Source organism: Cyanistes caeruleus, chromosome 1 (assembly GCF_971803275.1).
Source record: "Cyanistes caeruleus chromosome 1, bCyaCae1.hap1.1, whole genome shotgun sequence".
NCBI lineage: Eukaryota > Metazoa > Chordata > Aves > Passeriformes > Paridae > Cyanistes > Cyanistes caeruleus.
This window is the reverse complement of record NC_141701.1, coordinates 113911208-113934153: the sequence shown is the minus strand read 5'-3', so window position 1 is coordinate 113934153 and position 22946 is coordinate 113911208. Positions and strand designations below refer to the sequence as shown.

Here is a 22946-nt window from a genome sequence, read left to right as displayed (position 1 = left end):
AGGGAAAGTCAGTGATATTTAGTTGATTAAAGAAAATTCAATGTCAGGTTTGCAAATCCAGTTATAAAAGAGATGATAAAAAATAACTATTAGATAATGTTTAGAGCCTTGTCAGTAGAGAAATGACTGCTGGGTCTGGGCTTGCTGTTGGTTGCAGCAGCACTGGCTGTTTCAGAGGGATGCGCAAAACAGCCTGAGGTATAGCCAAGCATGTGCTCTTGTTGCTGAGAGCAGGAGTTCAGGAGTGACATGGCTGGGGCAAGGAGACAGCTGCCTCCATGGTTCTTGCCCTCCAGCCCCATCTGAAGATCTGGGACCAGTCCCCAGGAGTCAGGTGAAATACTTCTATCACTGGATTGCTCTCTGTCTTGAGTAAATTTTCTGCTGTTGAAACAAACATTAAATTTGTCAGAGTGATGTAGGCAAATCCCTGTGTACCATCAATATTCACTGTTTTAGTGATCAGGGTGCTCTTTTGTGACATATTAATTTTTTACAAAACAAAGTGCTCAAAACTGAGGTCTGAGTGTAAGACTTGGTATTTAAGTGCAAGAAAAGCACACACATATGGTGTGTTTTTAGAAAAAGTCACATTTTTCATGTTGCTGAAAGTATTTTCAGAAACACTTTTCACCTTTAATTCTGAGCCCCATGTAAGCTGGTTAATACTGGGGAAGGAGCCTGCCCTCCCCATGCTCCTCTGGACGTTCCCAGCAGGAACATTTTAGTACCTATTTCCACATTACCTCGGAGTTAGCAGAGTGCACTGCAGCTGGTGGGATGGTACTGCACTGCATCCTGGTAATTGCCAAAGATCCTCGAGGGCTGAAAGGTAAACCCTGGCACCTCTGCACTTGCATTAGGTATTGGATGCTGAAGTGTCATTAATCTTTTAGCTCTTGAAATGATACAAGTGGATGAAATTGGAGAGGGTCTTGTTGCATAGCACACTCACTGCTGATGCCCGTCTGAACCCCATGGCGAGTTTATGTCCCTGTTGGAATTTCAGAGCCCTTATTGAGAGCACCTGGATCTCAGTAAGGAGCAGATGAATCTGGTCTGTCTATGGAACATGAGTAGCCATGATTTGGCTACTACAGCACACTCTTTCTGAGGCTGGATATTGGTTGTTCATATCTCAAGCCTGATGGGATGGCCTGGGGCAGGAAATTTCTTGTTTTTAACATTGTTCTGCTGGACGTCTAAAGCAGTGCGCTGCTGCACAGGGCTCAGCTCCCACCTGCTTTGTCATGGTACCAGTTGCAATAACAAAAATATACTGAAAGAGTTCCCTTTGGCTTACCTTGAACCTTTGAGAGCAATGTAGCTTCCTTCAAGCCCTGCATCAGAACTAATAGCAGCAGTGCTAAATACTGTCTTCTTACTGCATTCTCATAGTCTGTGTGACAAATGCAGAGTGTTTAAATCTCTCATAGGTAAGGTCTGGCAGCCACTCCAGCATTTTATGTAGGACTTCAGTGTTAAGAGCTCGTATGAGAAGGACAGAGCAGCGCTGGGGCTGGAGTACGGGTCATCTAACCCTCAAGATACCTTTCAGCCCAGGGGCAGGGGAGAATCCTTTCTGCAGCACTGAAGATACAGGAGGATCTGGGATGTGGAAGCTGTGTGTGCTGGTCACACTAGCACAGGTCTGGTGCCTGGACACTGTCACCAGCTGCTGATCAAATGGCAGGGCTCCGACAACAATCTGAGACACTTGAAGTAGAAACCAGAAATCAAAAAACAAAGGAGCACACAGCCCTTTTTCTAAGTGCTGTGTCCAAGGGGAGCTAGAAGCCTATGCCACTCTGCTTTTCTTGATACTAACAATCTAGTACAGGTAGAAGATTGCCCCCAGTCCTGCTTTTATGCTTGGTTCTGCATGCTGTCAGTCATGAAACATGGCGTGCTCACACTACAGAGCACACAGATTGCTTTTATAACCTTAGAGTTTTTTATTTCATTCTCTAAATGAGAGGTGAGAAGTGAGTGGTTTTAACCAATGTGGATTCCCTTGAATTTTGTGAGCCTTGCACTTGTGTATTGACAAGGGTGGTGGAGGGAAGAAACTGTTCTGCAAGAGCAGCCCCTGAGTGCCTTCGGTTACAGACTGTTTTAAAAGAAGATTTCATTTGTTGCTAAAAAGAGCAAAGAATTTTAAGGGTGTAATGTAAAAAAGACCTTACAGAGATATAGTAAAAAAAAATTAATTGGTTTAGGCATTTGACTTGTGTATCTGGCTCTTCTCACTCTGGAGCACTGCAGCCTGCATTTCCCAAAGGGAAAGGTTACATGGTGATTCCCCCACCACCACCGTGTATTTTCACCTGTTTAAAACTGGTTTGGAGAAGTGTTTTCAATTACCTTTTTTTATATCCATCTGCTCTGTAAAAAGTGGCCCCATACTTTGCATAGTTAATAGAAGTCTGCTTAAAATAATGGGAGAATAGCACTTGTATTAAATTCCCTGGGTCATTTCACTTAACAGTTGCATTTGGTGGGCAGTGACAAGTACAGTTCTGTCAACGATGAGAATCAGCAAGCTGTTTAAATGTAATGGATTCCAAAAGTCCATCATAAACAAATCTGTTTTATTACTGTCATCCAGGTAAGAGAGAGTGCCTGAGTAATTTCTCTGGAGATGTCATACTTTATAGTATAATTGAGTGTAACTATACTGCTTGTCCCTTGAGAGTGGTATTATTTGTAAGTCTACAGCTGTGTTACATCCAGCCTCGTGATAAAGGGAGGATAAAACAGAAAACAATTTGGCTTTGCAGACCCTTGCTGCAGATTCTCCTGGGTTGCTCTTGGCTAGCTGGAAGTGAAAAGGTTCCATATCTTGGTGGCATTTTGTTCTTTGTATGTGCTGGGCTTAGAAGTTGCACAGCTAATGCTCTGTGCCATTGCAGAGGAATATATATATATGTATGTGTGTGTGTGTGTGTGTATATATATAAGATGTGTGTATCTCCTGATATTGGGACTGAGCAGGGACATGTGCCATGGTCCTCAGTGACCTCACCAGAGCTGGAGTGTGTTGCTGCTTTTACTAAAGAGGCATCACGAGTGTTCCTGATTAGGGCAGAGTGCCCCTGTGAGCCTTGTTTCCTTTGTAAAGTGGATTTTAAAGACAGTAGGGATTCTGCTGCTGTGTATGTTTCTACCAGCACCTCATCCCGTATTGTTAATGTGGAGACAGAGCAGCCTGCAATGAAAAAACAAAAATGATGGAAAAAATGGGATCAATTTATGTGGCAAAAATGGCTATTTAATTGGATTTCATAGCAAGGTTGGGCTTTTCCACTGATAAAGATGCCACTAGGGTGTATTACAGTATTGTTCCACCATATGTGCACTGGTGCATAGGCCTGAAAAACATGTGAGACTGCTTCTGGAAAAGATACCCAAAAAACCCACTTCATTAAAATATTCAGGAAAAGTCAGAGCGTCTGCATCTTTTTCACAGCATGGATAGAGGAGATCTGCAGGCAAATTTAATCAGATTTTTTGTTTCTGTTGTGCATTGTTTTAACCCTATGTTTTATTGTTCAACCTATACGTTGATATTGAGTCTGTTTTGGTTTTTAAATAGTGAGAAATACTGCTAAAAATCCAGCTCTTTTTCCTGTGACACTTGTGTTGACATTCATTAACAGACAGAACGTTAAAATTCTTTCCATTTGTAGCATCTCAAAAGATAATATGTAAAACCACATTAGCACCAATGCTGAGGGATCTGGCACCTGGCATAATGAAACACCTGGTTATTTTGTATTTTATTAACTGCCCCTTCTCTTCAGTTTGCATAATAGAGAGTTAGATTTACATTTGTTACGACAGCCGTGCATTACTCCTAATAGAAGACACGTCAAACTTCCCGTTGCTGGCACTGCAGCATGATAAAGTAACCTCATATGATACTGATGAAGATTTCGTTCACACTTGCTGGTTTCACGCAACGTCTTTTTTTCCAGATGGATACCCTATTGTAAAATGATTTCCTGCTTTAGGCTCTGCTTTGTGTAGCTCTCTGCTATGCCATCTTTCTATGAACTGGATAAACTGCCTATTAAATTTAATTACAGCCTGAATGACTGCACATCTTGATCTTATTTTTCCTCCAATGTACTGTATTTCACCAAGGTCCTTGAGGATGAAATAAAATAAATCTGAAGGATGCATACTCCAGTAGCCGAAAGAAATGTTTCAAAGGGCATTACAATGACTGTTAACTCATTAGTTTTGGACCATTTTGAAAGCAATTCTTTAGGTCTAGCATTATAAAGACATTTTCTTCTATCTTTCTTCTGTCATTTAAAAAAAAAAACCCAAAACAAAATAGAGGAAGTTCCCAGAATAAAAATTCAAATAGAATGATAAAATGAATTAATTATCCCCTGAAGAGAGGGGTAGCAGGAAAGAGCACGCATGCTCCTTCGGACTGCTCAGCACAGTTAGTGTTTATTTTTTGCAGTTAGGGCTAATGTAAATATTCCTGGCTCAAATCTCCATACTGTTCCAAGTGAGGGTGAATGTCAGGCTGATGGCACCCTGGGGACCTGTCAGGACGTTCCCCCTTCATGACTGACTGTGGTGGTGGTGGTGGTGTCTTGTGAAGGCAGCACCGGGATGGGCTCCAGAGCATCCCAGCCAAGCTGAGCTCACTCCACCTTCCCTCACCAAGCTCTTCCAGCCCTGTGTCCTTCCTGTGAACCAAAGAAAGCTGACAAGATAATGGCTTCACTGGTTTTCTAGAGGTGGATGTCCTCACCACCGGCAGTGGTGGTGGCAGGCTCACTGGAAATGTTTCCTCCAAGGAAGTGTGATCTGTGTAATTTGAATGCTTTTTGATGGCTATTTAATCTGCCATGTCTGTTAGAATTTTAGGTTGAGACTGTTCATTTAACTTTAATTTTAAAGTTAATTTAACATTTTAACTTCAACCAGCTGAGACTGAGGCAGCTGATCACATGGGCTTCCTCTGCAGCTGGGGAGAAAGCCACTGCCTGAGCATATTTTTATAGGTAAAATTCCTGCTGCAGTGAAGAGATCACCCAGATGCTGAAAACAGCTGCAAGGCACACTAAACTTGGTGGCTTATGAAATAGGGGATTGGGGGACACCATCACACTGCTGCATCCTAAATAGCATTGGATCAAATGCTGGCAATGCACTGCATGTGAGGGCAGGAGAAGAAATTATTTGGGCATTTCAGAGCTCTTTCATTACCTGTTTCTTGTCACTGTGTGAATCCTGGGTGGATTGGAGTGGACTCACCAGGTCTTCTCATGACACCCAGTGTTGGTGGGCTGGCATCAAATGGGTGACATCAGATTTTGAATCAGATGGTTCTTGGCTGACATGTTCAGCTTTTTCAAGGGTTAAGTGATTTAATTTGTTCCAAATATATGAAAATGTGAGTTTGATCACAAACTTAATACAAGTTTTCTATGCGCTCTAGCAAATGATGGACACTTTGTTTGAGATAGGTGAATGTACTGAAAACAGTCCCTGAAAGATGCCACAGGAATGTCCTTGTTACACTTCCAACAGTGGGGGTGTATGTTGGATGCACCATCAAATCAGCACGTAGCATTCATCAAGGCACATGGGATTTTCCTTAACATCATGTAAATAAATGCTCTGTAAGTCATGGGAGACTGTAGCTTCAGAAAGCTGTGGCAGAGCCACAGAGCAGAGAAATTAAGCAGAACTAATTTTCTAAGACCTTAAGTATGTGCAACTATGTTCCAAATATTGTGCTGCTTTTTCCAGAGGAGGACCCAATATTCTTGTTCCACTGTTCATTTATATTTTCTGGGGTACAACTGTAAATTGTCTTTCTCAATGCACTTATTATATAATGGCAAGGAAGAATAATGAGGGTGGCATTTGGAAATGTTTAAGTTCATTTGTATTCCTTGTACAGATGGCCTCTGCGATCATAAGTAACAGAGAAGTATCCAAGGAATTTTCAGGCGATTAATCCAAGTTTAAAACCAGCATCATCCCAACAGCAAGCTGCAGAAAATGCCTGGAATGTTAATAGCAAGTACTTCTGGAAGGAAAACGTGGTTGTTGTTTCCTTCCCTTGAAAACCATTTACTGAAAGGGGCGTTGTTGATTTATGGTGCCTTCTGTCTGTCTTTCCAGAACTCCAGCGCAGATCATCGGGTTCGACTGGACCTTGGGCTTTGGGACAAATTCAGTGAACTTGCAACGAAGTGCATTATTAAAATAGTGGAATTTGCAAAGCGATTGCCAGGCTTTACAAGTTTGACCATTGCAGACCAAATAACTCTACTCAAAGCAGCCTGCCTGGATATACTGGTATGTATTTTTAACATCATTGTTCTCCTACTAATGCATTTTCTATTCTTCTTATTATTGTAATTGACAGGAAGAGGGGGGTGAAACATGGCCCTGACCTTATTGCTGTAAAATTGAACTTACTGGGTAGTCTGGTGTGGTAGAAGATGACTCCAGCACACTTACAGAGGTGTGATTTGGGGGATGATGAGCATACTTCACAAAATAAGTCCTTGCACTTTGTGGGTCTCAGTAGAAAGGGCACATTTTTGGTATTCTGGCATGTGCAACTTTGAAAAATTTTCTTTACTGTTAATACTGAAGAGAGACCTGTTTCTTCTTCCTTCATCCTTCCTCCTCCTTCTGGATAATCCTATGCATAAAGGATACCTAGAAAGACAGTCCACTATATAATGGTTTAGGAAAGCGCTGTACCTGTGGTCATGAGGGAATTTAAGGAACAAGACACAAGTCTTCAGAATTAGTGTTTTTCAGGTTTTAGAGGGGAAGCTGGTGTGCCTGGAGCCTGTCAGGTGCAAGCCTCTGGCAATCATATTCCCCCAGCTTTCTCCAGTGCTGCAGGTATCTGTGGAAGTGGCCGATGTAATGGACTCAGTACAGATTTTAGCTAAATGTAATTTAATTTTAAATAGGCAAACATACAACCTGCAGGAGGGAACTGTGCAGGTGGGCTGGGAGTTTTTCTCCAGACCTTGCCTTGCCACTATGTCAAGGCAAGCTGTCTTCCCTCCCTTTGTCTCCGGTTGTTTCTGTCATGCTGACCTTCAGAGGAGCCCTCTGGGATCTCAGCATTTCTTTATCGAGCCCCTAGAGGTCTTCAGGCTTTTTGTGGCAAATGTGCTTTGTATTACTGGTTGTAGCAATAACTTGCAGTAAAACAGTATGTTCAATGTAAACATACTTTAAATGTTACATTCTGAGCACAAACCTTCAGGTCCTCATGGAGCCAAGCATGGCCAGTCTAGAAGCACATTGTAGGATGGCTACTGTAGATATATTTTTTGTCATGACACAGGAGTTTAAGCTAGGGAAGCTGAAGTTGAAGTAATTAATCTTGGAATTTCTAAAAGTGCATTGCTTCAAACAGGATCATGTTGAGGAGGACGTTAACTGCTGTGACCTTTTCCTCTTGTTTTGTCAAAAGCTGTTTGGAAGAATCGCATCAAGAGGACATTGATGAAGGAGGAAGAGGGGTAGGAGTGGGGAAGGGGTGTCATTCTTTGGCCTATAGAAAAAGGGAAGGTTGAGGTTGCCCTGCCATGCTTGAGAGTCACCTCTTGTTGTTCCCTCAATCCAGGCACTCATTCAGACTCAGCCATCTCATTGTTACTGAGAGTGTCCCTCCGTGGGGCAGGGCCATTCGTTACCGATTGCACGCCTGTCATCACCAGCTCTGTCCTGGTCCGATTCTGTTACGTTCCCCTCACACGAGAGGCAGATGGTGATCAAAAAACCGCAGCGTTGCCGTGAGTGTGTTCTGCCAGCAGTAGGGGATGGGAACTGCTTTGTGCTGTGCTGCTGTAACCCGTAACAAATAGTTAATACAGAAACTACACAAAAAAGGTGGGGAGGAGCCAGGATATGGCAAGAATCTGCACATCCAAACTTTTTACTCCTAAAATTTCAGCCCTTAAGCTGCCACCCTATTTGTGCCATGCCCTGGCTCCAAATCTGCTGGATAACAAATAACCCTAATTCTCTAATCCTGTGAGCTCCTGGTGGTCTTTGTTGGGGTAGACAGTGGGAGCTTACCCTGGGAACATGCACAGGGTCCCCTATAGCAGCTCCACTCAGTGCTGCCATTGCCACCACTGGCTCAAAAATAAGGGGACCCTTTTTGGTAGGGGTTTTATCTGAAGTGCCTCCACAAAGGCACTTTGATCAAAGTGATTAAATAAAAGCCTAGTTGCCAGATTAGAAAAAGAGAATGAAGCAGGTGGTAAATGGTGACTTTATTTCAACTAATTAATGGATAGAGAAGTTGATTCTTTAATATGATTCACCACTTTCACTTTGTGGCTGTTGGCAACCTTTAAGCTCTAGTTAAAAACTTTATTGAGTCCTGTCATTCCAGATCACCTGCTCACTCTGTTTTTTATTTTTCACAAAGCCAGAGAAGGTGACACATCCGAGCGAGCAGGGCATAGCAAGCACGATAGGAGCCTACAACTGGGAGGAGCTGAGGCTTTTCTAAACCCAGGAGCAGATACGGCATGGCAAATAGTCCTAACTTTCCTGTGTGACATTTACACAAACTTTATGTGACTATTTTATGTGCTGCTTGAAAAGAAAATGGGATAATTACCATGACACAGTAATGTGTAGTGTACGTGCCACCTGTGAAATGCTGTTATCCATTAAACCCACATCACCTGCACGTAATTGGAATTGCAGTGCCACTCTCTATCTTTATTTAAGCTGAACATCAGTACTGGAGCAGTTTTAATAGTACTTATTTCCCCTCCCCTCAACAATCCAGTTGTCCTAGTTATGAGTGTTTCAAACGCTTCATTTTGTTGTGCCTTGAGATGCAGAGCGAGGGCTGTTGCCCCTCCTGCTGCACCAAGTGCCCAGTGGTGGCTGTGTGAGCTCTGCTGAGCAGGACCATGAGCCTCAGCAGCGTTCCCTCACGATCCTGCTGCTCTGCCATGCCCTGGATGTGTTCCCAGAGCCACAGCATGCTGGAGGAGCAGTGTGGGGCTCCCAGGTAGGGTGGCCAGGCTTCCCTGCCAGCAGGACTCTGGCTTCACTGCCTGCCTGCCCTTCAGCACCAGCTGTGGAGAGTCTTAAGCATTTATAAACCCTGCCAAGGTCTCTGCTCAATTGGTTCCTGTGGCTGTGGATGCTCAAGCCCCTCTAAAAAGGCTGTCAAAGGAAATGGTGCCAGGAGCTCAGTAAACTCCGATGAATATGGGCCAAAGAATTGTTTTATGTGCAAACAAACACTAACTGTGGAAGGGAAAAAACATCAAGCTTCCTGAGGCAGCTCAAGGTGCCAACTGAGGATCATTGAATTTGTATCTTGCCTGGTGCCAAAAGTTTTAGGGATAAATATTACTAAAATTCAGTTAATAACCCTTGTAAAAGTGAGTGCTTCTGTCTGCTGGTACATTGGCCCAGCAGCAGCCGAGCATCCCCAGCCTTGCTGAGCTCAGGCAAGACAAATGTGGAAAGAATCCAGAGTCCAGTCTGTCTTAAATCCAGTGAATAAAAACCTGAGAAGTCCTTGAATGCTAATCCTTAATGATGTAATTTTTGCTTACTGTTGTAAGCCCCTGTGCGTTAATGCCAGGCAGGAATTTCAGTGTGCAGAACAACCTGTGCAGCACCATGGGGCTTCAGAGTCACCTGCCTGGGCTTCTCCTGTCAAGGAACTGTCCCAGCCAGCTAAGGCAGCTAGTGTCTAACAACAGGATTTCTTAAAAAATGGGCCCAACTTGACCTACCTAATCTGTTTAAAATGAGTAATAATTCTGTGGTAACAACAATGTCATAAATGCAACTTTCTGGCTAACTTTGTGCCTCTGGTAGGGTTTTTGCTTTGCACTTCATGATGGGCTCATAAGAATCCCTAATGCTTTCATATATAAATATTCCTTAAAACAAAGCGCCCTTTAATAATGAGGAAAAACTGTATTTATGGCTGCAAGTGGCATTTAAGAGCAGAGTGACAACTGAAATACTTGGCTTAGTTGCAAAATCTAAACAACATTGAGGACATTAGGAGTTCAGTTTAAAATGAAGAAAGATACCATGATTTCTTATTTTGAAGTGCTGATGTTTCCCATATGTTCTTTAGTGAATATGAGCTTGAAATCAACTTTACTTTGACACTGGAAATTTGCCCAAGAACAGTTTAGCAACAATCAGCAATATCCATGGCATTTCACAGATCTTGATGAAGGACAGAAATTTAAAAAAAAAAAAAAGAGAAAGAAAAGAAAAACACTATTTCAAATGATCTGTCTTGGAGTTTAATAACAGTGTGTTGTGGGATAATGTCAAAGGAATGCAGAGGAAACCTGAGACCTGATTGCTGCAGTCAAGTTAAGTGCATTGCTGAAAACACATAGTTGATCTTCAGCTGTGCCAGTGCCCAGCGGAGTTGCTGCAAGCTCCTCCAGTTGATGGCTGGTGCAGCACTTGGGGTACAAAGGCCTGAAGGCTGCCTTTAACAAAAACCTGTCCTACTTGCTGCTTAAGCCTGGAAGTAGCTAAATCCTACACAAGTTTATGTTTTAATTATAAATTTTGCAGGGCCCCTGCAGGTCCTTTTCTGTGCATGCTCACAGGGGCTGGCTTGAGGCTGAGTAACCTCACCCCAAATTTGTTCTCGATGAGGATCCAGCCTGGAAGTTCTTCCTCTGAGTTAGCCCTGGGGATCTCTTTGCTGAGCACTGCTGGCATGCATCCCCAAACACAGAGGGGCTTGTGGCACTGGGGAACGAGCACAGGGAGCTTTGCTGCGAGGCAGCCAGCAGCCTGGTGTATGGTGGCAGGTGTCTGTTCAGCCTCTGGGTTCTTGGGGAAGATCCCTCCAGGGCACCCCAGTCCCTCTGGGCAGGGATCCCTCTGGGCAGGGATCTCTGTGGCTGTCAGTGTCCAGACCTACCCTCTGAGGGAGGATCTGGGGGATCCATATCTGCCAGCCCTGTTTGGGTGGCTGCCGGGGAAGCTGCAGGCAGCCTGGGGAAAACACCACAGCACTGCCCAATTAAGCTCCCAATCCTGCTTTGCTCATTTGTTGGGAAGGGAGTCCTGAGGCAGTGGAGGGAGGAGCTCTCCTTTGCTAAGGCTTTCCAATTGAAATCGAACTGGAGTCAAAGAGGCTGCCTTCTCCCTGGCTGAGCTGAGGGAACAGCAGTACAAGGTGAGAGGCACAGAGCCTCATTCCTCCCAAAGCTGGCTAGCTGATCTTCTTCAGCCATGCACCCTTACTGGAAAGCAGCTACTGTCTGTGCAGGCCTCAGGTGGGAAGAGCCCTCCAGTTCCTCCTGCATGCCATTAGAGAAGTGAACCAAGCAGCTCTCGGGCTTCACAGTACATATGTAGCTTTCAAACCTTTGTTTTCTTGAACACCAGATATTCTCCATGTTTCTTCTCCTTTCTATACAATCTTTTAATGATTTAAAAGAGCAACCCACTGTGAACTTCAGGGGAGAGCATGGCCAGTGGTTACTGGCGGTTCCAAATGTGCTGCCTCTTACTGACAGGGTGCTGTGCTTTATAATGTTAATTTTTTCTTATGATCCTGAACAATACATTGGCTTCTACATAAAACCTAGTGACCAGCAGCTTTTAAGATGACATATATTATGGGGAATTTGTGGTCACTGAGGAATTAATGTGCTATGTGTTGGTATTTTTGCCTCTCTTGGTCATTGATGTAGGTAATTTCAAGAACGTACTCTAATTTGGGGGTAAGGCAACAATGTCAAGTATGCCTGTGCAACCACACAAAGTTTCAGTGCTTCAGTGTATACCTAGAATGTGAGATAAGATTATTGCTGAGGTAGAAAATAGTTGAAGATCCATCTGCAGACATACACCCTATTAAGTCTCTTAGCAAGGAACTGAAGAAGAGAAATAAAAGCTTCCCTATAGGTGCCTTGCAGACCATGTTCTCCTCATTCTTCTCCCTGCTTATTTAGAGCAGTTTTTCCAGGCAAAGATGAAAGTGGGAGAACCAAGCCCAGACTGGTCAGCTGCCATGTGCTGGGGCCTCTGACTCAGAGCCTCAGCAGCTAGAGGAGTAATTAAATTCTCCCAGTGCTCCCTTATATTCATGTAAATCTTTTTTGTTGTATCTTTAAAACCAAGTAGGATGGGAAATAAATACAGTGCAGCCCTGAAAAAACACAGCTGTAGTCTTAGCAAATCAGCCTGACTTCGGCAGGGCTTCAGTTTAGTTTAGGCATCAGCCCTCTCCCACCTCTGATTATTTTAAACATTAAGCATTGATATATATAACAGAAATACATCAGCATGATGGACATCTCTTTTATTTGGTCCTTAAGGCCATGTTCATTTACTGCAGCTGTACAAATGGTCCTGTGGCACACAGAGTCTATCACGGGACACATCCCGGGTGTGCTCCAAGAGGCGGAAGCGTTCACGCACACATTCCCTCTCTGGCCGTGCTGCCACCTCCGCTGTGACAGCGCTCTTGACGCTGCCCTTACCCCAGAGGCATTTACTAACAAAATGTGGAGCATCCTCGGTGTTTTATTCATGTGTTTTGCATTCCTCCGTGTCCAGTTAGAGGTGTGAATCCCCGTCCTTCCCTCCAAGGCTCTTTCATCTGGGGTCAGCACTGGGTGGCTGTCGGCATACAAGCGAGCTTGCCAAAGCCAGCAGTGCCTGGGCGTGCACAGGAATGGGCGATGCTGTCAGCAGCTCTGCACCAGGCAGGCAGGGTCTGCCACCGCTGGGGCTCCTCAGGGGGAAGCAGCAGAGCCTGCAGGAGGGCTGGGAGCCAACAGGCTGGTAAGGAGGTTTGGTGTTACAGCACACAGAAGTAACAACCATCGTAAAAGAAGAAAAGCTGGGCCAGCTCCTCAGACCACTGGCCAGGCTGCCGGTGGCATGTGCTGCAATTGGAGGTGCAAAGTTTGATATTCCACTGGGTGAGAAATCCTGGGCTGACAAGGTGAGCAGTGCTCCAAGGAGACCTTTCCTGCAGCTGCTGGGGAGATGAAGGGCTGTGTCCCCATAGCAGTGTTTGCCTGTCTGCTCTCTCAGAAGAGGGGAAAGCAGCCTAAAATTCTGCCTCTTCAGTGGCTCACAGCTGTCCACACTCACTCCCAGAAGGTTCCACAGACCAATGTTGTCCTTGTCAAAGACACAACCCAGGAAGTGTTTCTGTGCAAAAGTGATCCCCAAAATCAGTGAGATACGCCTTTGTTTGAAGAGGTGAGATGCTTTCAGGATCTTGTTGAGTCAGATCAGCAGCTCATCAGATCAATTACATTTTATAGTTATGTGTAGGTGGCAGGCTAATGAAAAACCTGGTTTTGTGAATATCACTTTAATGTTGGTGACCTGAGTGGTGAGAGTTGCTCCAAAGTTTTGATCATTTCATAACTAGGGGGAAATGTCTGTTCTTAGGTTTGTGTTACAAGGAATACACATAGTCAACAGAATATAGTTATGTTGTACCTGAGAGTTTTTGTGCTGCTAGAACTGCACAAACTGGAGTTTGTTTTCAGATTGTTCTGACGTGGCCAAGTACTGAAGTTCCACAGAGTCATTCACTGCACTGAGAAAATGCAACAAACCTCTCATGGATTAAATTCAAATTCCATTTTTCTTTTTTTTTTCCCCCAGATCCTTAGAATTTGCACAAGATACACACCAGAACAAGACACCATGACCTTTTCCGATGGCCTTACCCTAAACCGAACTCAGATGCACAACGCCGGATTTGGCCCTCTGACTGATCTCGTGTTCACATTTGCCAACCAGCTCCTGCCTTTGGAAATGGATGATACAGAAACAGGTCTCCTTAGTGCCATCTGCCTCATCTGTGGAGGTATTGTACAGCGTGAATTCTCATGCATTTCAAAAGGACAAACATGATAATGACTTCATTTATGTTCTATTTGGTTTGCTTTCCTTTACTTACATATATTTTATATATATATATATATATATTTGTAACATGATTTATATGTGTTACATATGCTACTTAATGCTAAAAGTTTGTTTTCCACTAGTGATAGTTACTGGGTTTATTACTGATAATTTGAAAAAAATTATTGGAATCATTCTGTCAAGCAACCAGTCCTATTGTTTGCCTGACAAAGGGCATTGAGATACCTCACAGAACAGCTGGAGTTGGAAAGGATCTCTGGAGATCAGGTCCTGCTGTGTTTTTGCTAAGCAGTGTATGGGTACCTGCATGAATGAGCTTTCTTACAGCAAGATGCCCAATTACACAGCTTTTACTCATAAATATAATTGTGTGCATCTGCATTGATTTCAGTCAAATGGAAGCCATTGGTGATAACTTTCTTTAGCAAAAATATGTGTTACACTTCCAAACTGGGGCTGAAGAGAACTCAAAAGGGTGGTTGTTTGTCAATTCAAATCATAGGCTTAAAATACAAAAAGTGAAGTCTCAGATAATTTCCAAAATCATCTGTAAATTTCTGTTAATCACTTGGTCTCTCTCCTCCTTGGCAAAGTCTGGATTAGCAATAGAAACACACTTTGTTTTGCTGGGCCATTTTGTTGAAACACAAACTGGGTGCTACTCTAGTGAGTGTTTGAAACACAAGAGTCAATCTTTGTTGGCAGTGGCCCTTTAGTACAAAATCATTCCGATTTTATGTCCCTCTAACCCTAACCCATTAAAAACATTGATGGGCTCCTGGATGTCATTGATACATGACTGGTGTGTCCTGGTGCAGAGGGGTGGCATTTGTTGTCACTCAAGCCAGCACTGCCATCTGCTGACTCCTGCTGGTAACTCACTTTACTGTAGTTTTAACAAAAAATAGCTGTAACCCCTATGAGTACCTGAGTAGCCAATCAGTGACACATATAAAATTAATTCCAAAATATTGTTTTCAGCAAGGTGTTTCCCCCTTGAAGAGGGAGGTACAAGAGCAAACTGGTAATTCTTGGCTACCCACATGACAAACCTTTCCAGTCACTAAGGAAAAAAAAAAATAATCCAAGTTTCAGAAAGCTGTGGTTTATCCTATGGAACATTCACTACAGAGTGTGTGTTATTTAACAGAGAGCGAAATTCATGGAGTTCTATCAAAAACATGGAGGAGATTCTGTGATTTGGAGTTTATTTTAAAAAATAAATATTTGAAATAAGTGCTATGATACTTTCCTACAGATCGCCAGGACCTTGAAGAACCAATGAAAGTGGATAAGCTTCAGGAACCCTTGCTTGAAGCACTGAAAATCTATATCCGAAAGAGACGACCCAACAAGCCTCATATGTTCCCAAAGATCTTAATGAAAATCACGGATCTTCGTAGCATCAGTGCAAAAGGTACAGTTTCTCTGATTAACAGCAGGAGTGGCAGTGTTGCATTTCAGAGGAACTGGCCTAGACACCTGGGTTGTTATTTTTTTAACACATCTAAGAAAGGTCCCTGTGACCTTATTCTTCCCAGCTTCTTTACATAATTCCTGCCTTGAAATTGGTTATGTTTTAAACATGCATGGTGCTCCATGCAACTGACATTGAAAAAGATGTTGTAGGTGCAAGTGGCTTAGCAAATCATTAGCATAAAGTCCTTCTTAGTAATTTTAGGACAAGATAAAACCTTAGTTAATGTTTACAAGTGGGTTCAGATCAACATGTGCTCTGTATCACCAATGGCTTTTAAGAAACAGTCTGGTTACAGGCTGCAGAAAACACTTTTGCAAAAAGAAAAAAAATCCCCTAAACTGTGGTTTGAAGTATTGGAGATTTAGAATTGATCTGATCCAGCGTTTTGGAGATTCAGCCCCTCTAATCCAAACTAACCATACCTAAACACAGATCAGTTTAAACACTTTATGCAGTCTTGTATGTGCTGGATTGATCCTGTGCAATTCATAGTCTAAGCACTGTCACACATTCTCTGAAGCACAGGTGTAGCTGAATGCTTTCATTTGATCAGAACACGTTCCCTGATGTACCAGTCTGAAAATAGAGAGTCTGAAGTGCAATGGTTCTTATTCTTATGGTGGCTGATGCAGTTTCACCTTCTTACTCTGCTTACACAGCAACAGATTTGCTACTCCTGATAGATAGGCAGGTACACGAGCTTGTACAGGTGCCTGTGTAGGTTGGATCTGTGCTTTTGGGAAGGTTCTGATTTCATTTCCCCCATGCTTTGAGGGAAGACTCAGGGGAAAAAAAACTAAACAGTAGTTAATTCACTCAACTAAATACACTTGTTTTAAATTTAAACCTTAACTGCTCCACTTCAAACAATATAAATCCAAGTTAAAAGATTAAGTTATAGCTATCTTTACCAAAAAAAAGTGAGCAATCTAATTGGATTGATTAGAACCAAAAGAAGCAACTTGGAAGGGAACCACCAGAGCTGGAAGCAAAAGTACCCTAAAAAGGAACCACTTACCAGGTTATCTAAAGCTTGCAGTTTACCCTCAAGTGAAACAAGCTCCATCCAACTGAATCTACAAAATAAACTTAGAGCAGTATTGAGCTATAAAAGCATTTAGGGGAGCCCTTTTGTTCCACTGCTTGTACTTCTGGGAAATCCATTTCCACTTCCCTCCTTCTTTACCAGAGCCTTCCCACTCCTCAAGAACTCAACTCCTTATACTCAGTTCACAAGAAAGGCTTCTTTTCATTCTGACATAGGTATTTAACTTTAATTATATCATTAATGTTTCATAGTAGAACTAAATCATACCAAAGGATGGTGATGTCCTGGAGAGGTGGGGATGTCTTGAGTTTCATTTGTAAAGATGTACATTAGACGATAATGACTTTGGATGGTACCTGATCTCTGAAAGCAAACACCAAAGAAAGCGCGAATCTGAAACACTGAGAGTCTCCTTTGGTATTAGAGGTATCGTAACTAAAGGGTGAAGTGTTTGTGGGACTGAAGCAAGACAGTTCTGAGTTCTTCTCATCTTCTGAGTTCTCTTATCCCCTGATTAAATTGGAAGTTTGCTCAACCTGAAAAATTTCTCTGGCTCTGCACTGAATGACCACACAAGCGGATACAATAGTGGAAAGCAGGTGTTTAACATGGCCAAATTGAGATAGATCATCAGCACAGCTCTGACAATAGTTGGTTTTCAGAGAAGCTCTCAGCATCATTCTGCATTAATATATTTCCCATTACAGTAATTTAAAAGACTTTTAAATCAGCATTCACTTGGAAAGTCAATCATTGCCTTTGTAGATGAATTTTTTGGTGCTCCTCATGTAAAACATAAACAACTAAATGCTCCCTTCCAGCCTGGAGTGAGCAGTGATCTCTCCAGCATGTCCCCTGCAGCAGCACGGATAAGCAGTGCATTTCCTAAGGATCACTCTTATGGAATGGTTCCTCAATAACCAAACTATTTTCTTTGTAAATAATTTTATGGAGTTTTTTTTTGGGGTTTTTGTTTTTTTGATCTTCTTGCTGTTTAAGAAACACAGGTTTCTCTTCCATTGGACTCCAATTTTAAGATGATCAGGAATCCTGAGCAACAGGAACGCTGAGGTTTATGGCTATAAATTGTTTGATGCAGAGTTTCCTCAGCGCTGCCTGCCCGGTGTCCGGCAGGGCCTTGGCTGCTGTGTCCGTGCCGTGTCCCTGCCTGCTGACCACACACTGAGACTTTGTCTTGGGCTTTTTTCCCTCCCTGAAGCAGTTGTTGCTGGCTCCCGGTCTGAGTGGTCAGGATTGATGCAGTAATTTTGTTAAATCCTGCATGCTCACCTGCAGAGCCCCCTCTGCATACAAATGCCAGGTACTCGTGACAAGCCCAACTCAAACAGCCTGCACCAAGGCAGAGCTGAGAAGTGCTCGGGGCTCCCGCCTACTTTGGTGGTTCTTTAGCACAGGACAAGATGCCTGAAAAAGACAGAAGGCAGCTTCCCCCTCAAAAAGTACCCTTTTGCCTGTGTTCTTTTATAAAGTAATTGTGTTTGAAATTCTGCATCTTATTTCAGTTTTCTCTATGGGAAGAAAACGTTTTGACTTAGATCACTGCAGTTCTCTTGCAGGATTCACCTCACCTATGTAATATAGACGGAATTTTTGTCATTCTTTGCAGATCCAGTACAGCATAAAGACTGAATGTTATTGCAGTTTATAAAGACATCTACATGATCACAGCCTAACTTAATTTTTCAGTATAATTTAATGCCATTTTGGGTTCTTCTTTGAAAATAGGCAGCTCCTCCAATTTACCTCTGTTGAAATAACAGTTGCTAGTAAGTTTGAATTAATTTGCTAAGGAGCACTCACCTAAGTCCTTCTTGAACTGCATGAAGCAGTTCACTCACACATGTTTGTGTGCAAGTATTGAAGAAGACACCAAATCTATTAAGAAAATGCTGAAATTACTTCTGTAATGCTAACAGAAATTGTACAAATCATGCTTATGGAAAGGATTTTGTGTTTTCCTTTTAAAGGTGCGGAACGTGTCATTACATTGAAAATGGAAATTCCTGGATCCATGCCACCTCTTATTCAGGAAATGTTGGAGAACTCTGAAGGACATGAACCACTGACACCAACCTCAAATGGAAATACTGCAGAACACAGTCCCAGTATCTCACCTAGTTCAGTGGATAACAGCAGTGTCAGTCAATCCCCTATGGTGGAATAAGACATTTTCCAGCTACTTCAGACATTCCTAATACCTTATGTACAGGGATGAAAAGCAAGAAAAACATTTTTACTGCTGCTTAGTTTCTGGACTTAATATATATCTATATATGTATATATATATAGATAAACTCAACAAGGACCAAGAAATTTTCATATGTATCAATATATACTCCTTGCTGTTAAACTCCTAAAACTAGAAAATGCAAACTTTTGAAACTCTAAATCAGCCATTTCATGCAAAAAAAAAAAAAAATATTTAAGCTTCTGTTTTCTTCTCTGAACACTCAATATTGCATGGTGACAAGACAGATCTCAGTCTTCAAATTCTGGTTGCATTTCTGATGACTTTGTACATACAATTGTATGGCTGTACTCTTCATACTGGATGTTTGGTGCTTTCCTTTTGTCTCTCATACCTAAAACGATCAAGACACCAACCACAGGACATGGACTACTGTACACATCCAGAGAAGGAAGTTGAAAGGACCGCCTGATTTAGTTGAAATATGAAAACTTGTCCTTGCTGCCCTCAGTTTGCATCTCCTTCCTTGTAAAAAGTATACAAAACGTCACTGCCCCAGCAGAAGAGGTATCAGTATCAGCATTAACTGCCAGATCAGTTATTCAGATGTCATTTGTTCCACTGTTAATGTCACTTTAAAGTTTAAAGAAGTGGTTTCTTAGCTGGCTGGTGACCTAGCTCCACAATTACCTGCTCATTTCGACAGCAATGCTATAGCCGCCAAGGCAGAAACACTTTTCAGTGTTACCATGTTTTTGTTTACTTGTTCACAAGCCATTAGGGAAACTTCATGGGATGAGAACCAGCAGACTCACAGCTTTTGAATCGCTGAGTCCAGGGTATTTCCTTAAGAATCAACTGCCAGGAATCAGCTGGGCATTCCAGCCTTCCAGGTGCTAGGGAAGTACAGCTAGGACTTCCAGAAACACAAGGAGAGAATCTGCCTTCTTGGCCTTGTTAAATCACCATGAAGCAGAGTGAAAACTGTGGTAGAATGGTTAACAGATTTAAAGTGTCAGTTTCTTAGGTTTCATTTAAAGCACTAGTGGAATTTTTTTTTTTTTTTTTTTATATATTCTAGCAAGTCTGTGATGTACTTTCACTGGCTCTGTTTGTACATTGAGATTGTTTAACAATGCTTTCTATGTTCATATACTGTTTACCTTTTTCCATGGAGTCTCCTGGCAAAGAATAAAATATATTTATTTTAAAAATTGTGTAGAAGTAGTCCCTCTAGCCCACATTTTACACACACACATACACACACGGTAGTTTTCCATTTTTTAATGTTTAAACTTCATTTCAAAAAGCAGGTTTGCTGTTTGCAACCATGACAATTAAAATGTGCTTTAGCACAGCTGTCTAGAACATCTCTACAAGCCAGACAAATACATGACATTTCAATGAGTAAAAAAGAGCATAAAACTGTAGGTGTAAGAACAAAATGTTAAAATGCCTACACACAATAATAAAAACCATCAATTACATTATCACATAAAATAAGTCAAATGTACAAAAGTTTGCGACAGAGGGGACAAAAGGACAACACAAGATACTTGTTGGAAAACATTTTTGTGCTCTTTGGGCACTTAATTAAACATATCAAAATCATCATCTTCATCAGACTCTGCAAAATATTTCACTTCTTTTCTAGCCCGGCCTGTCCGCGGCTTTGGGGCAGTTTCGGAGGCAAAGCCTGACTGGAAGATTTCCACATCAGAATCCTGGTCAAAAGCTGCCTTCTTGGATTTCTTTAGAAAAGAAAAGACAAATCAGTTGTGATGCTTTGTACATTTTCCATTTTAATATTCAGAACTGAAAAAAAAAACCTCTCTAGCATCTGACTGCTAATGACACCTCAGCACCCACTGCCATAATTAGCAACTTCTTATAAGAACTTAACTTTAAGTAAAATAATCCATTAAGTTCTTTTTACGAGAAGAGAGCATAGATGGAACTGACCTTGCTTGGTGTGGACTTGGGTGTTTTCTTCCCAGGGTTGTATTCACCTTCATTTTCTGAACCAGATGCTTTCCTTTTCTTTGCCCCTCTGCCTTTTCCTAGGTCAGAGATTATGAGTTAACTTTGGGGTTTTTTTGGTTTTTTTTAATAAACTCCAGACTTTGTCAAACTGAAAAACCCCCTAGTGAAGTTACTTTAGCATGTCTGCGTGTTAAGTTCAAACCCAGTTTAGTACTCAAGCTTCTTTACAACAGCAGGATAATACAGTATTTTTTATTTTCTCAGTTTTAAATATTTTCTACTTCTTCCACAATCAGCATTCACCTGACAGCTCAAGCTGTCAGTTCAAGACGGGGGCAAACATCATGAGATCAAATAACTTCTACACTGCTGAAGAACTGCAAGTCCTTGGTCACCTTCTGCACTGAATGACAACATTAATTCACCATTACTATTTAATGAATTTACTTTTAACCTCAACCATCAACACTGGCACATCCTCTATAGACTCATCCAATGTCACTTCTTGCTGTGCTGCGTTGTGAGGACTCAGAGAACTGGGATACCAAAAAACGGGCTTAAAAACCTAGAAAGTGCCACTTACAATTACTAGCAAAATTTTCCTGGCTTGGAAAGAGATAAAAAAAAATAATAATAATAAAAAAAGAATAGTATCCAGTAGAATGGAAGAGGCTGTGTGGAGGCTGTTAAATGCATTCCCAACAGTGAAGGTCAGATAAGAAGTCCACACATGGTTTGCCAAGAAGTCAATACACTGTATTTGTCACAGGAAAGGCTGAGTGATCTATCAGTGATCAGTGTACCCATAACTCAGCTTGGTTCCCAGAGTAATTGTGAGCCCAGGTGTGACTCCTACCTTTGGGTGCTGCCGTCTTCTTTGGAATGCCGAATTCTGAATCTGAATCAGAGTTCACAGTTTCCACCTTCTTGGCCTTAGGAGCTCTTTTAGGCTTAGGGGGTGCATCTAGTTTCGCTGTTGGAAGTTAAAAGATACTAAATAAATTCACAAAGTGGTTGGACACATTAAATTGTATTAGATACTACAATTATGGCGCAAATGGCAGGCATTAAAACAAGATGAATGATTTCTACACTTGGGGAAAACACTTCAGCTTTTATGCTAGAACTGTGTGGAATAAACAGGAGGTTTCCTGTGTCCTGCTCTGAGAAGGATTGGTGCACCCAGTAAATTCCAATGTCCTTGGCTGAATACTGTTTCATCTTTTTAAATACAAAACAAGTTACTAGCAGTTAAAGCTGCAACAGAAGTCCTCCAGGTTGGATACTGTGACCGTGTCTGGATACATTATAACATCAACAAATCCAGCTGCTTGTGACATTTTTGCCTTCAGGCACCATGACTGTGGGGCAGCTTTCCCCAGGATTACTGCAGGAGCTGGGGAGGCAGTGCCTCTGTCTCTGTGGCATTGCTTTCTGCCAGTCTCAGTGAAAAGGAACTTCAGAAACTTCAGAAAATGCTGAAAGGAGAGGAAATTAACATTCTGCATTTCCTGGAGAATTTCAATCAGTGTCTTGGAAAGATGGTCATTGGAATGCTCTCACAGTGGGTGTCAAGGGATAGAATTATGGAACCATTTAGTTCAGGAAAGACCCTTAAGATCACCAGATCATGTGTTCTACAGGCTTACAGATGAGTGAGTCTTGCAGAAACCTCAGATACACACACCTGCCCTACCCTCTATCAGCCTCAGGTGCCTCAAACAGACACATGTACAAACACCCCAGATAGCAGGCATGTGGATGTTTGTGAGAACTCGAGTTTATGGGATCACAAGGGGAATGTGTCTGGAGAACAAGCGACTGTTTCCACAAGCAGTTTGGTTATGATGCCTTGAACTGCAGAAAGAGAGGTACAACAAACTGCCACAGACACTGGGCTTGTTCTTCCCTGGAAACAGAGCCTGATATCTCATGATATGAGATATCACAGGGTAACTCCTATGAAGTCTGTCCAAGGGACAGCAAACCTCTTAGCTGTTATCTGATGGCTGAAGGAATAGTGTCCAGAACACTGACTTCCCTCTGTACTAAATACAGGGGAATTCTCATCCACTACTTTAACTTACACCCCTAATGGCTGCACAAGTGTAAAGGATCTCTTGACAGCAAGTTGATGGCAAATCAGCTCAGCCAAATGACAGGAAACAGAGTGTGCAGCACAATCAATGTGCACAGGCTCTCAAGAAGGTTTTGGCAGGAAGTCCAGGTATGGTATCAATCCCACAGGTGATGCAAAGAGTGCATCTCACTGCTAGAATCTCTGCAGCTGGACTGTTCAA

At 42.3% G+C, this 22946-nt stretch overlaps 2 protein-coding genes across 27 annotated transcripts in view; one reads left to right on the top strand and one right to left on the bottom strand.

Moving 5' to 3' along the window:
- Nucleotides 1-19877, top strand: part of RARB (retinoic acid receptor beta) — a 320215-nt gene extending 300338 nt beyond the window's left edge. For 5 of the 6 annotated variants that reach the window (XM_086851330.1, XM_086851340.1, XM_023919252.2 and 2 more), the window contains 4 exons: nucleotides 6157-6333; nucleotides 13660-13864; nucleotides 15185-15343; nucleotides 18443-19877. In XM_086851330.1, coding sequence (XP_086707456.1) covers nucleotides 6157-6333; nucleotides 13660-13864; nucleotides 15185-15343; nucleotides 18443-18639 — 738 coding nt within the window. In that variant the 3' untranslated portion in view covers nucleotides 18640-19877. The remainder of the gene's footprint in view (nucleotides 1-6156; nucleotides 6334-13659; nucleotides 13865-15184; nucleotides 15344-18442) is intronic. The other variant, XM_086851367.1, reaches the window with a different exon arrangement.
- A 55-nt stretch (nucleotides 19878-19932) lies between these two features.
- Nucleotides 19933-22946, bottom strand: part of TOP2B (DNA topoisomerase II beta) — a 73762-nt gene continuing 70748 nt past the window's right edge. For all 21 annotated transcript variants that reach the window (XM_086851195.1, XM_086851203.1, XM_086851187.1 and 18 more), the window contains 3 exons: nucleotides 21503-21619; nucleotides 20626-20723; nucleotides 19933-20414 (listed from right to left, as the gene is read on the bottom strand). In XM_086851195.1, coding sequence (XP_086707321.1) covers nucleotides 20253-20414; nucleotides 20626-20723; nucleotides 21503-21619 — 377 coding nt within the window. In that variant the 3' untranslated portion in view covers nucleotides 19933-20252. The remainder of the gene's footprint in view (nucleotides 20415-20625; nucleotides 20724-21502; nucleotides 21620-22946) is intronic.